General features: G+C 41.8%; 1 protein-coding gene across 1 annotated transcript; it reads right to left on the bottom strand.

The window, feature by feature from the left end:
* Positions 1–5,273: 5,273 nt before the first annotated feature.
* Positions 5,274–6,892, bottom strand: LOC131231260 (germin-like protein 5-1). Its single transcript, XM_058227400.1, has 2 exons — positions 6,692–6,892; positions 5,274–6,011 (listed from the first exon to the last, which is right to left on the bottom strand). Exons 1-2 carry the CDS (start codon positions 6,795–6,797, stop codon positions 5,467–5,469), a joined length of 651 nt encoding a protein of 216 aa, XP_058083383.1. The 5' UTR covers positions 6,798–6,892; the 3' UTR covers positions 5,274–5,466.
* Between the last annotated feature and the right edge of the window lie 7,274 nt (positions 6,893–14,166).

Genomic DNA, 14,166 nt, shown 5'->3' on the forward strand with positions numbered 1-14,166 from the left:
TATATAACTACAACTTTGAATGGGCTTAAATACTTACAGACTCCATTGCACACTCAATTGATGCTCTATGAGGCCAATGATAAGATTGTGAAACTGCATGTTGCTTATTTAACTAAAGAATCATCTGGCAACAAGCTCAATCCTAAAAAAAACAATAGGTGTGATTGGAAAGGAAATCAAGCAAAACCCTAAGGAAGCAAGAGATCCTGTTACAAAATCAGGTTAGGGAAAGTCCTAAGGAAAGGGGTAAAGAAAATAAGAATGGTTGTTGGTACTATAGGAAGCCTAATTACTTTAAGAACAAGTGCTTGGCAATCAAAAAACAACGTGCTCGGGGAGCTAGTGCATTCTATCTTTTCCTATCCCATGAGGACTCTGCTTTAGGCCGAGCTATGGGTGGATGGTGTGGATATAGCCCACACATCATGGTGGGACATACACTACTTGCTAACACTGAGTGAAATTTGCACGAGACCCAATGCAATTCCATTTAATGTAATTCCAAGCTTTTCCATTCTTCCCAAACATGGAGTGGGATTAGGCGGGATTAGGCGGGATGGGGTTCATCTGGTCCCGTGCCAATTCCACTCCATGTTTGGGAAGAATGGAAAAGCTTGGAATTACATTAAATGGAATTGCATTGGGTCTCGTGCCAATTTCACTCAATGTTTGGGAAGTTGTGTGGGTCCCACCTACCATAGAAAGCAATGGGAATTGAATATTTAGCGTTGAAAACTTCTTTGGGGCCACGTAAGTTTTGGTTCTACCTCATTTTTAGGCCTATGCCATACAATGAGATTACAAAACAAATGAACCATTTAGATATAACGCATGTATGTTATTCTAAGTAATTTCAAATGATGGTGGGTATACCCATTCAATGCACCATCGTATTATCAATAAAGCATGACATTAATTCTATCCCATGGCAATAGGGGACAATCCCTGCCATGGATAATAATTACGTCTTCTGAATCCCATCCCACCTAATCCCTTCCAATCCCACTGCCCAAACAGACCCCAAGGAAGCAAGAGATCCTGTTACAAAATCAGGTTAGGGGAAGTCCTAAGGAAAGGGGTAAAGAAAATAAGAATGGTTGTTGGTACTATAGGAAGCCTAATTATTTTAAGAACAAGTGCTTGGCAATCAAAAAACAACGTGCTCGGGGAGCTAATACATTCTATCTTTTCCTATCCCATGAGGACTCTGCTTTAGGCCGAGCTTGGACCTAGTAGCTTGTGCTATGGGCTAGGCTTTGGCCTTGCATGTGTGGTCGAATCAATATTTGAGTTATATTTGGGCTTAAGTTACCCGACTTGACCTAACCTGGCTTGACCATATTTTGTACCTCCATTTTAATCCTTAGTTATGCAACCATTAATTTAGAGGGGACCCATAAATGCACGGTGTTGGTGAACAGCATGTGGGGCCCACACAGCGTAGCCAATCCGTTTCCTTATTTTTCAGATGCACGTTGGGTTGAGTCACGACGTGGTATCAATATGGTGTAGATGAATACTCTATGGATGAGAGAACTTCGATGCTCTGTGCCATTATTCTGTTACGTCCTACCATCAATCTAAGTGGCCCATTAATATATATATATATATATATATATATATATATATATATATATAGATATATATGGTCAGACTTGGGCCTGTACGCTAGACTAGGTCCAGTGTGGGAGTTTGGGGCTGGCTTGGGCCTTGGGTTTTAAGTGTCCTGGACCTGACCTGCGTCGACCAAGCCCAGCCCATTACCACCCCTACGTGCTATTCGTGAGAAATCTTTGAGTGCCTGCATATCATCCATCACACTCTTCCCGAGTGTCTAAGTTTTTCTCATTTAAAAGTCACAGTTGGGTGTAATTAGCTGCTTCTTACCAATGCAGGCCAGCCAAGCAACAAGTTTGTAGCCCCACACAGAAGGCTTGACATCTTGGCACTTGTGTAGGCAATCTGAGCCATGCATAAGGTGGCCCCTGTGGTGATGGCTGTTAACATACGGCTAGTCCGCTCATGAGGTTGGCTACCCGTTTACGAGATATATAATATAGATGATCTGGAAAAAAAAAAAAAAGCAAAATAATCACCAACCGTTCATATTCAATGTGCATGTGTGGCACACCTGTTGAGTGGATTTCATGGTGGGGTCCACCTATGAATCTCTCAGATTTATCACAAACTTGTATGGTTTGCAAAATGATGAAATATCTTCTTAAACTAAATTAAAAAGCTTTTTTTTAATGGATGCTTGCTGTATGTAAAAGCCAAGGAATGAGAGAATATGATTGGGTTGTATTTGGGTCTTTCATTTCACTCAACCAACGCACTTTCCCCAACAAACCCAGCTGGTAATTGAGTGATTATCTCCAGATCTGATCCAGTGCCTTCATCTTATTTCACATTCTAACGAGATCTCAACCGTCCATTCATCAAGTGCATTAGTGAGTGGACCATGCACCAAAAGCCACTGTTTGTATTTGGACAATGCCAACCCTTACTTCATTAGAAGGTTAGGATTGTCCGATCAAGTCAATTTTGCCTTAGTGGCCAATCAGTGGAATAGCCTGTGAGGTGGATGGTTCTGATCATGGTACACGTGCCGCTTGTATGGTAGATGATAAGTCAGGTGCTTTAGATCTCTTCCATGGAGCGTGTAATAGCTTACGTGGCCCACCACATCCTAACCCTTCAATAAGTAGCAAGCAGGGAGAAAGTTGAAAAAGAAAATACAATTGTATTCAACGGACGAAGGGCGGATTCTTTGTTGCATGAGCCATCCAAGTTTAGGTCCATCATTTCAATGGTTGGAATTTGAATCAATGACCCGTGGAGCCCACTTGTACAAACTGAAAACACGGGATGGTACTGTACAAACTCTCCGCACGGTGTTGTGTATACCACTTTGTGATGTGGTAATCTACCAGCCGGCCTCGTGGATGGGCGCAAGTAGAGGTGTACACAAGTCGAGTCAAGCCTGAGGTGGGTAAAGCTCGGCTCGGATAGCTCGTGTCTTAGCTTGTGCTTGGCCTGCGAGCTTCGAACAGCAGCTTGTGCTCGGCTCGGCCAGTAGCTCAGTTTAGTCCAAGCCGAGTTCGAGTTGAGTTTTCGAGGACGAACGCTACTCGTCGGAAAAAATGGAGAGAGTGGAGGAGATGACTCACTTTGGAAGAGGAGCTTGTCCGGACAGACACTGGAAGAAGGAATGTCGCTGGGTGGTGGAGAACGACGAGAATATCGGGTGAACTGACGGCTAATTTAGGCGAAAGGGAAGGAGAAATGGGTTAGGATTGGACGATCTAGGCGATTTGAGCGAGAGGGAGGGAGAAATGGATTAGGGTTGCTAGCTGTGCGAAATAGGTAGAGTTGGGCAAATGAAGATTTTTTTAATTATTTTTTTGAATTTTAAATCCTTATATATTCACTTAAAACTCAATCCGAGTCGAGTCCGAGTTGAGTTGAGCTCAATATTAAGTCAAGCTAGGTTCAGCTTAGACTCGACTCGAAACATTAAAAATGACTCAACTCGGTTCGAACAAAATTTCGATCCAAGTCGAGTCGAGCTTTTTCGAACCTAGTCAAGCGAGATACCGAGCTAACTTTGCTAGTGTACTCCAGAAAGTGGGGCTCACCATGAATAGGCCACGGACTGTCCTCTTTTTCTGCGGCGATTATTCAACTATTCGGAATAAAGACTTGAATGTTTACGGTTGACCGTTGTATTATTTTGTCCATCGATTGGATGAATAGGATCATTTTGATAGCTCATGCTTTTCCCATGGACGCAGATTGCGTCCTACACCCGCCCGGACCGTAATCCGTTCGGGTAGGGCTCTGTGAGGCCTATCGTGATGTATGTTATCCACACCGTTAATAATTTTTATATAGTCATTTTAAGATATGATAAAAAAAATAAAAATAAGCAGTTACCTAGCTCCAATGGACCACATCAAAGGAAGATGTAATGATAATGAAACCCACCGTTGAAACCTTTCTAAGGGCCACCATGATGTTTTTTTTTTACCACCCAACCTATTAATAAGGTCATGCAGACTTGGATGAAGTGAAAACACAAATTTCAGCTTGATCTGACACTTCTCCAGCTCCCAAGAAGCTTTTAATGGTGGACGTTCAATCCCCACTTTGTGGTCCACTCAAGCTCTGTAACTACCTCTATTTTTGAATTATACGTTAAAATGACTATATAAAAATTATTAACGGTGTGGATAACATACTTACATCACAATGGGCCCCACAGACCCTGCCTGAACGGATTATCGTCCGGGCGGGGGTAGGACGCAATGCGCGTCCTTTTCCCATGGCTTATTCATTGTGGGACCGGACGTGGATTGCGTCCAACCCCCCAATGGTAATCCATTCAGGTAGGGCTTTGTGGGACCCACCATTATATAAATATGTTATCTACACCGTTAATCGTTTTTATATGATCATTTTAGTGTATGAACCAAAAATTGAAGTAGATACACAGCTCCAATGGACCACATCAAAGGAAGCTACAGTGATAATGACACTCACCATTGAAACCTTTCTAAGGGCCACCATGATGTTTTTTTACCACCCAAACTATTAATAAGGTCATGCAGGCTTGGATGAATTGAAAACACAAATATCAGCTTGACCTGACACTTCTCTATTTCCCAAGAAGCTTTTAATGGTGGACGTTCAATCCCCACTTTGTGGAACAGTTAAGCTCTGAAACTACCTCTATTTTTGGATTATACCTTAAAATGACCATATAAAAATTATTAACGGCGTGGATAACATACTTACGTCACGGTGGGCTCCACAGAGCCGGGGTAGGACACAATCCGCGTCCTTCTCCCATAGCTTATTCATAGTGGGACCCACCCCTTTTAGAGTCCGTTCTCATCCGTTGGGAAATTCCATCTGCGCCGGCTAATAGAAAATGACGGTATGGCGCTTTGACTATTATAATGTCCACGTGGATGATTGCGGATCAAGGATCCACTACTTGTATTTATTTATTTATTTTTGTGGATATGGGCCCATTTACAATATTCTACGCAAAATATCTACACCCCATTCCACACCCGTGTGGAATCCTGATCATCCACACGCAGGGCACACATGCGTGTATGGAACACGTGTACGTCTCTGAGCTTTACATCCAGTGGGTAAACCAAATGGACAGCTAAAAAAACCGTTCTAACCATCAGTTTAAGTGGCCCACTCGAGCAGTGATTTCAACTAAATGAAAAGAAGAGATCTTACACACGTGTTACCTATTGGCACGAATGGGAATGCATTTGATTGAGCGATTATTGTTGCGTGTTTTCCACAATTAGATTATTTTGCAAAGGACAAAAGTCCACAAATTTCACAACAAATCATCAACCAATCTAGTCCATCAACAGTACAAACCCGACCCACTGCCGGAATCTGACACACCGGCCGACATGGATCAATCTCTCACTTCCTCTATTTCTTGGGCGCGAGCCTAGTTTTGATCTTCTCCACTTCCTTAGTCCCAACTTGGAACGCTTTGGTGAGTACATTGTCAGGGACCGGCGGGGTGGCCGCGAATAGGGTGGCTGCGATCGACTGGGTCCCAGGCAATTGGCTATTGAAAGCTGCGATCACTGCAGCTGCAACATTCCCATTGTTCTTCTGGAAATGAACTAGACCCCTTGGGAATACAAAGATCTCGCCCTTCTTGATCGATTTCGAGAAGAGTGTGTTAGTCGTCGTGATGAATCCAACATCCAATTCGCCCTCGAGGACGAACACGATCTCGGTCGCACGTGGGTGCGTGTGAGGCGGGTTGAGACCGCCTGGCGCGTAGTCAATGCGAGACAGAGACACGCCGAGCGTGTTCAGGCCGGGGATCTTCTGTACATTGGCTGCAGTCACCAGAGAACCCATGGAATTGTTCGTGCTCCCGGCCTTTGCTAGTCCGTCGAAGAAGAAATCCGTTGCATTGACAGTCGCTATGTCTTTGCAGGCGAACCCGTTGATCTTCACAGCTGGATCAGCGATCGCAATTTTTATTAAAAAGAAAAAAAAAAAAGGTCAGACAAGGTATTAGGGTGCGTTTGGTTGCATCGAATATCAGATTTACTAATTTCTTAATTTTGCCACGAGAAATCATCACATAAAACCACTTCTTTCACGGCAAATGTCACATTTTTAAAATATCCAATCCGTGCAAAAGGTGGGCCACAACACAGTGTTGGCATGGGTCGATCACACAAGCAAATCAAGTCACACGATCGATTTCCGAATGATTTTGATGTTGGATTCGAGCTGTATGGATCGGCCCAATTTTCATTTATCATCGAGGGGTTGCCCATCTTTCTTATGGATCGGACATTCTACACGTCTAACTCGTCGGTGGGAAATAAATGGCCGCATTGAAAGTTCAAGTAATGGACGCTTGAGTTTTGGAAACTGACATCTACACCCACTTAATTTATAGACACGCCCTTTCTTTCGACTTTTTGGTAACAGGATAGTACAACTTTAGTATGAAATCAAGGGGGTTGAGAATTTGATATATCCACCCCTAATTTTGCTAGTTACACCCCATATATACAATTTGTTCGCTACATAGCTAAAATCATTTGTATAAAATATTTGGGAATTGACACTTGATTTTAGGATGTAAATATCGAGAGAGAGAGAGAGAGAGAGAGAGAGAGATTACCTGAAGTGGGATCGGCGACACAAATGTCCTGGAGCAGGTCGGGATCTGCCGCACTGGTGCCGGTGATGATAGCCAATAAAACGAAGAGGGCGATGGTAGACGTCATGCCTGTGTTTGAGAGAGAGAGAGAGAGAGAGAGAGAGAGAGGATTGTTGAGTTTGGGAGAAAGGAGGGGTTGGGATTTATAAGGGGTTTGGGTTTTGGGGTTTTGGATGGAGAGGGCTAATCCGCGTCCGTTGTTGCGGGAGTAAAATTCAAGTAAATTGAGGAATGCGACACGTTGACTGGCATGCTTCTCGCTTACTTGGCGTCTTCAACGGGTCGACGGCAACTCACCATTTTTAATTTTTTATTTTTCATCTTTCTTAGAGAAATGCTCCGGTGCTCTCATAACAATGTATGTTATAGTGCTCCTAGCTGTATCTGTTCACTTTGATAGTTCAATCTATCAATCTGAGCTGTCTATTAAGTCCAGAATGATTTTCATGGGCTACTTAGAAAATTTTTGCCCTGTCAAATGGTCCAATCTATCGTTGATTTATTCTTATTTCTTTTGCCATCCTTTTTCCCAAAGCCATAGATGGGATAGTTATGATTGGCTAACAATATTTATTATATATAGTAATAAGCAAGACATCACGGTCCCTAACCAATAGATGAATGAAATTACTGATTGGGCCTATTCTTATGAAAATGATATTGACTGTCCAAATTAGAGTCCATTGATCAACTAGTTAAGATTGGTCAAATCATGTGATATTTACATCGTAAACCATGAAGAGTTCGTTGGAACTAATGAACTGTTTCGATTAATGAATCTATCAATGTCTCTGTCCTGATGTAACTAGGAGTACTATAACTTATGTGCTCAAGAGAACTGGACCATCTCTCTCTCTTTTTATCTGCAGATTGAGATCTAGCTTTATGATCCTCGGACAGAGTAAATAACGCTTGATACACAGGCACTCCGATATTATAGACGTGGCATAAATCAATAAATAAAATTAAATCCAGTAAATTGAGAAACATGCTGTCGTGAAGTCACATGCGGAGAATCAGATTCTTTGAATCCCAACCTCTGATTCGTGGACACTTGTTTGTCTGTTAAATATCTTTTGTTTTTAACCGTTTAATAAATATCCACCAATCAGATAGTCAGATAAGCTTCTTTTTTTTTTTGCTCACGGTACATTTAAACTACCGGACTCCTAATTTGGACAGTTCATTTGACTGACTTATTGGCCACTTATACAACTTTTAAACGGACGCGGTTAATTACCCCGACAACATCCAGCTAGCTGGTGTCAAAGTTCTATGTTGTATCGATGCCGTTCATTCTTATTCACAGCTAATTTTAAAATATGAGCCTAAAAATGAGGCAGATTCAAATATCAGGTGGTCCACATTACATGAAAATAATATTGATTAAATGTCCACTATTAAAATTTTTTATGCATATGATAATGTTTATTTGTGATCTAACCTGTTGATAAGTTCAAGGAGGGAAACCATGAATATCAGCTTGATCGAAATCTTCCATGGCCCCCAAAATTTTCAACGGTAAGCATTTAATCACCATTTTTGTCTATGTGACTTATTTTTGAGCTCATGCCCTACATCATGGTGGGGACAGAGGTCTGACCCGACCTACTTAGCGGTGTTGGGCTTAAGCATTTTCTTCCTGGCCGGGGATCATTCGTCTAACTGCCGGAGTATGAAGTTTTGAAATGGAGCTCCGTGGATCGCGGGATCCACTAAAGTCGATGGATCCCTGACCGTGGGGCCCACCGTTCTGCAATGAAAACTACATCTACGCTGTCCATCCCTTTGACAGCTCATTGCACGTGATGATTCCGAAAATGAAGCAGATTCAAATCTAAGATGGACTGCGCCACAAGAATAGTGGTAATTGACCATTAAAAACTTCTCATGTACCATAAAAGCTGATATTCATGTGGTACTTTCATCCCTGTCAACAAGTAGGATGGAAAATAAACATTCCGGTGGCCCCAAGAATCTTTAAATGGTGGTATTTAATCTATAATGTTTCTTGTGGTGTGGTACACCTAAGATTTGGATCTGCTTCATTTTTCCGATCATGAGCTACAATTAGCTGTCAAAATGAATGGACGGAGTAGATGTAAGGCACGTGCATCAATATAGCCCCAAGGTCAGGGATCCATGGAAGCCGCATCCTCTTCTCGCATACAGACGTGCCGACCGGCACGTGTCTTGGACATGGTAGACGTGCGTGCATCCTCTGGGACCTCTTTCTGCGTGGGCGGGGAAACACGGACTTCGGTGAGGCTGTGGCCGTGGGGCCCACTTGGATGTGTATGTATTGTATATCCACACCGTCAATCCATTTTGCAAGCTTATTTGACGGCACGAGCCTAAAAACGAAGCAGATCCAAATCTTAGGTGGATCCCACCACAGAAAAGTGATGGTTGAACGCTTACGTTAGATACTTTCCAGGCCCACCTTAACATTTATTTTCCATCCAACCTTTTAATTAGATAACACAAACATCAGCTTGATCCAAAACTTTTGTTGCCCACAAGAAATACTTAATGGTGGGCATTGAGTCACCGTTGTTTCCCGTGACATGGTCCACCTGAGATTTGTATAGGCTTAATTTTTCTAAGTTCAGGCCCTAAAATTCACTAGCTAGCCAGTAAACGGAAGTACAACATGAATATACAACACACATCCATATGGGCCCACGGTCATGGCCCACTGAATCCACCTTATAAATTTTGTAGCATTGTCGGCACTGATGATGTGGTCCAATTAGATTGGAAAAAGTAAGAATGTGTCAAGCAGAGGATCTGGATTCTTTTAATAAACGTCAGGCTTACCTGGTAATTTAATGGTCTAATACTTTGGTCTGATCACCTGAATGGTGGGTCTCACCTTATATAGGGCTTAAATAGTCTACACTTGTAGTAGCTGTACATTCGGCTACTGTTTTTGGAGAATTCTGTCATCTCAGCCTTTGCCTCTGGTGGGATGAATTCGTAGATGACCTATGCCGAAATTACACTGTTCGATTAATACATCAGGTGGGCCGCGTATGTACAACAACATTCAATGGTTTCAATAATTGCTTATGGTCCTCACTACTAAGTTGCACGTGCAGCTCTCTTGATCTGTGCACAGACCTGATTTTGAGACGGGTCATCTACTCAGTGAGTCCACCTAATGCATAATTCACACGCCCAACACACATGCGAGTAGACACGTGCGGAGATATGTCTGTGCATAGCACAACTCCACTAATGAAAGGTTGGAGAGATTAAATCATATGATTGCACTTAGATGAGAAGCAAAAATGATGGTAGTCTACGGATCCACTAAAGTAAGTAATCCTTCCTACGCGTATTGATAGGTTATTAGATTTTCTGGTTAAACATGATTTGGAGGTTTAATAAAAATGATGATATTTACATTTCAAATGTTCCGTGCATCAACCGGAACACTCTGCCGGAGTATCAAATTTTATTTTTATTTTTTAATATTATATTTTCTTTTTTTTTTTTTTTTTTTTTTTTTTTTTTTGCTTTTTCTCTCTCGTTTGGACACAAACTAAAGGGCTTGCCTTCTACGGACCGGCTCATGTCATTGTTTGGTGGCGCTCGTACCTAGCATGTCGGGCAAGCCAAGATGGAAATGTTGAGCTTATCTTCCCAACCGTCTAGTGGGGCAGCTGAACCTTCTTTCTTTGTCTTTCTTTCATTCTCCAAATTCCTCATTTCAATTAACTAAAAAAATTAAAAACCATGGAATCTGTCGACGCACACACGTGCCAAAACAAATCGGACGATTAAAATATCTTTTTTTTTTCCTATTCATCCATTCCAGGACAGAAGTGGGGCCCGTGTGATGTGTTCCTTACATCTAACCTGTCATTAGATGCGTAACTTCAATATATATTCATCCATTAAACAAAACTGGTGGGGACCACACCAGACGGAACACGTTAGGAGTGGACACCTACCGTTGAGTTGAATAGAGGGCCCACCATGTGGTGTATCTATAATCCAGGCCATACAGACCCTTCTCTCGCCTGGATGAAGAGTGGGCCCCAAAATCAGCATGTTTTGTAACTTAGGTGGGCTCTAGTGCAAATTAATGGTGCGCCTTCCCTCCTATTTTCTGGAGCTCACCTGAGTTGTTGGATGTACTCCATGAATCACGTGAGCTCCACATCTGACGAGTGCCACTTGTTAGCTTGTGGTGGTACCGGTACCACTGGAGCCCATCTCTTAAAAAAATAAAAATACACGCCTATCAATCAAAGTGGGTGTAATTAGTGGCGCTAGATACCGGTACCATTATAACTTAATGGTGGTACCGAGCTACGCAGGGTCCCCGTCTCGTGTGCATCTCCGTCCATATAGATTCCAAAACTAGCCTGATCGAATACTCGTAATCAAGCTTAAAACCTCTAGATTCACGTGGTGTTGCCCAAGTAGTTTTGGAACGGGTGCGTCCCTTCATCCTAGTGGGGTACGCTAGTTGAATGGATTGGATTGTATATACAGCATACGGTAGACCCACAAGTAGTCCAAAAGATTTATTGGTCGCATATCTCCTTCCTACTCTCCCCTGTGGTGTGTCCCACCTAATATCAATATTAGGCTGATTCCTGGTCCCATGGATTAACCTTGAAGGTAAACACCAATGGACGGAATGGATCTGATGCAAACATCACATGGACCCCCCAACTGCCCGGTATCAGCATAAGTTGCGGGGGTACCGGTATCATTATATTATATTCGGGAGAAATTTACAACTGTACGATCCATTTGTGGCCCATTTACATTCGTAAGCCCACACCTTTCAAGAATAATTCCCATACGCACGGACGGCTTCCCAAAGGTCGAAAATGCCCCTGCTTTCCCTTCCGCAAGAGGATCAGCCGCCAACGTTCCTCAAACTCCGAGTTGTACGAACGGTTCAAAAGATATCAAAGTTACATGAGCCCCACAGGTATGTACGTTCACCATATTTCGAGATCATTTCGGGGCATTATCAAAAAAAAAAAAATCATACCCAAAGATCAACTGGACCACACCACAAAGACCAACAGGAAAATTGATTTTCACTGTTAAAAATTTTGTAGGGCCCGCGATAACATTTATTTTCCATCCAATCTATTCAAAAGGTCACAAAGACCTGGATGAAGTTGAAAGGTTTCAATGGTTGACGTTTAATCCTCCACTGCCTTTTACAGTGTGGTCCACTTGATAGCTAAATCTGTCTTATTTTTCGTCTCAAGACTTAATATGAGTTCATCAAATAGATGGACGGTTTGGATATAATACATACCTCGTAAAAGGACCCACAAAGGTGGTGGAGATTACAACAGGGAAAAAAAGCCTGGACCTATGGCTACAGATTATAACCGTAGTCTAACCGCAACCCATGCTTTTTCAATATATCCTTTGCTATGTATTGAAGGTCTTTTGATATGTACTTTGATGAATCGAAGCTCTTTTGATATGATTGAAAAAGGTCCAGAACTATTCAATAAGTTTGTATAAAAAATCCTGCAATTTTCGATACATATCAAAGTGTGTTTGATATGTATTGAAGTTATAGCTACGGATTATAGCCGTAGCCGTTACTGTAGTCTGTAGAAGTCTATGCAAATTTTTTATTTTTATTTTTATTTTTTACATGGAGAACTTTATTTTACCTACAATTTTCTCTAATACATATTTATAAAAATATGTATATATAAGTATATAATTTTTTTTCTCTCTCTTTTTTACATTTCTTTCTTTATTCATTTAACAAGAATATCTTCTAAACCAAAATTAGTTACTTAACGTACCATATATGATTTTGGGGTAGGAGAAGCTACTTTAGCCAACTAACCTTGTTACTTTCCAAGATTCCATCTGGTCGATGGTCGAAAATCTATTTCATTCACTTCGCGGACAATTTCAATCAGTTTGCTGTCAATTTCATTTATTTCATTTACTTCGCGATTAATTCCATGCATTTCATGGTCAATCCTGGTGATTCCCCTTCACTTCATGGTCAATTCCATGCATTTCATGGTCATTTCTGGCGAATCCGTTTAGATTCACGGTCATTTCCATGCACTTCACGGTCAATTCCCTTCACTTCACGGTCATTTCCATGCATTTCACGGTCAATTCGCTTCACTTCAATGTCATTTCTATGCATTTCACGGTCATTTTAGGCGATTCTGTTTAGATTCACGGTCATTTCCATGCACTTCACGGTCAATTCCCTTCACTTCACGTTCATTTTCATGCATTTCACGGTCAATTCACTTCACTACATGGTCATTTTCATGCATTTCACGGTCATTTCCGGCGATTCCATTTAGATTCACAGTCATTTCCATGTACTTCACGGTCAATTGCCTTCACTTCACGGTCATTTCCACGCATTTCACGGCCAATTCATTTCATTTTAGGGTCATTTTCATGCATTTCACGATCATTTCCAGCGATTCCGTTTAGATTCACGGTTATTTCCATGCACTTCATGGTTAATTCCCTTCACTTCACGGTCCCATGCATTTCATGGTCAATTCGCTTCACTTCACGGTCATTTCCATGCATTTCATGATCATTTTCGGCAATTCTGTTTAGATTCACGGTCATTTCCAAGCACTTCACGGTCAATTGCCTTCACTTCACGGTCATTTCTATGCATTTCACAGTCAATTTCCTTCACTTTAGGGTCATTTCCATGCATTTCACGGTCATTTCCGACGATTCTGTTTAGATTCACGGTCATTTCCATGCACTTCACGGTCAATTCCCTTCATTGCACAGTCATTTCCATGCATTTCACTGTCAATTCACTTCACTACATGGTCATTTCCATGCATTTCACGGTCATTTTCGGCGATTCCGTTTAGATTCACGGTCATTTCCATGCACTTCACGGTCAATTGCCTTCACTTCACGGTCATTTCCACGCATTTCACGGCCAATTCGCTTCACTTTAGGGTCATTTTCATGCATTTCACGGTCATTTTCGGCGATTCCGTTTAGATTCATGGTCATTTCCATGCACTTCACAGTCAATTCCCTTCACTTCACGGTCATTTCCATGCATTTCACCGTCAATTCACTTCACTTCACGGTCATTTCCATGCATTTCACGGTCAATCCTGACGATTTCGTTTTGATTCACGGTCATTTTTATGCATTTCACGGTCAATTCCCTTCACTTCACGGTCATTTCCATGCAATTCACGATCAATTCGCTTCATTTCACGGTCATTTCCATGCATTTCACGGTCATTCCCGCGTGATTCCGTTTCATTTCACGATCATTTCCATGCATAGAATTGACTGTGAAGTGAAGGGAATTGACTGTGAAATGCATGGAAATGACCATGAAGTGAAGCAAATTGACCATGAAATGCATGAAAATGACCGTGAATCAAAACGGAATCGCCGGGATTGATTGTTAAATGCATGGA

The sequence above is a fragment of the Magnolia sinica genome, chromosome 17 (genome assembly GCF_029962835.1).
Source record: "Magnolia sinica isolate HGM2019 chromosome 17, MsV1, whole genome shotgun sequence".
NCBI classification, from domain to species: Eukaryota; Viridiplantae; Streptophyta; class Magnoliopsida; order Magnoliales; family Magnoliaceae; genus Magnolia; species Magnolia sinica.

What these genes read in the sequence shown, in the direction of transcription:
- LOC131231260 (XM_058227400.1), bottom strand. Translation starts at nt 6,797, where the DNA reads ATGACGTCTACCATCGCCCTCTTCGTTTTATTGGCTATCATCACCGGC. An exon ending in TGTCGCCGATCCCACTTCAG is followed by an intron (nt 6,012 to 6,691) that starts GTAATCTCTCTC and finishes TCGCTGATCCAG; the next exon opens with CTGTGAAGATCAACGGGTTC.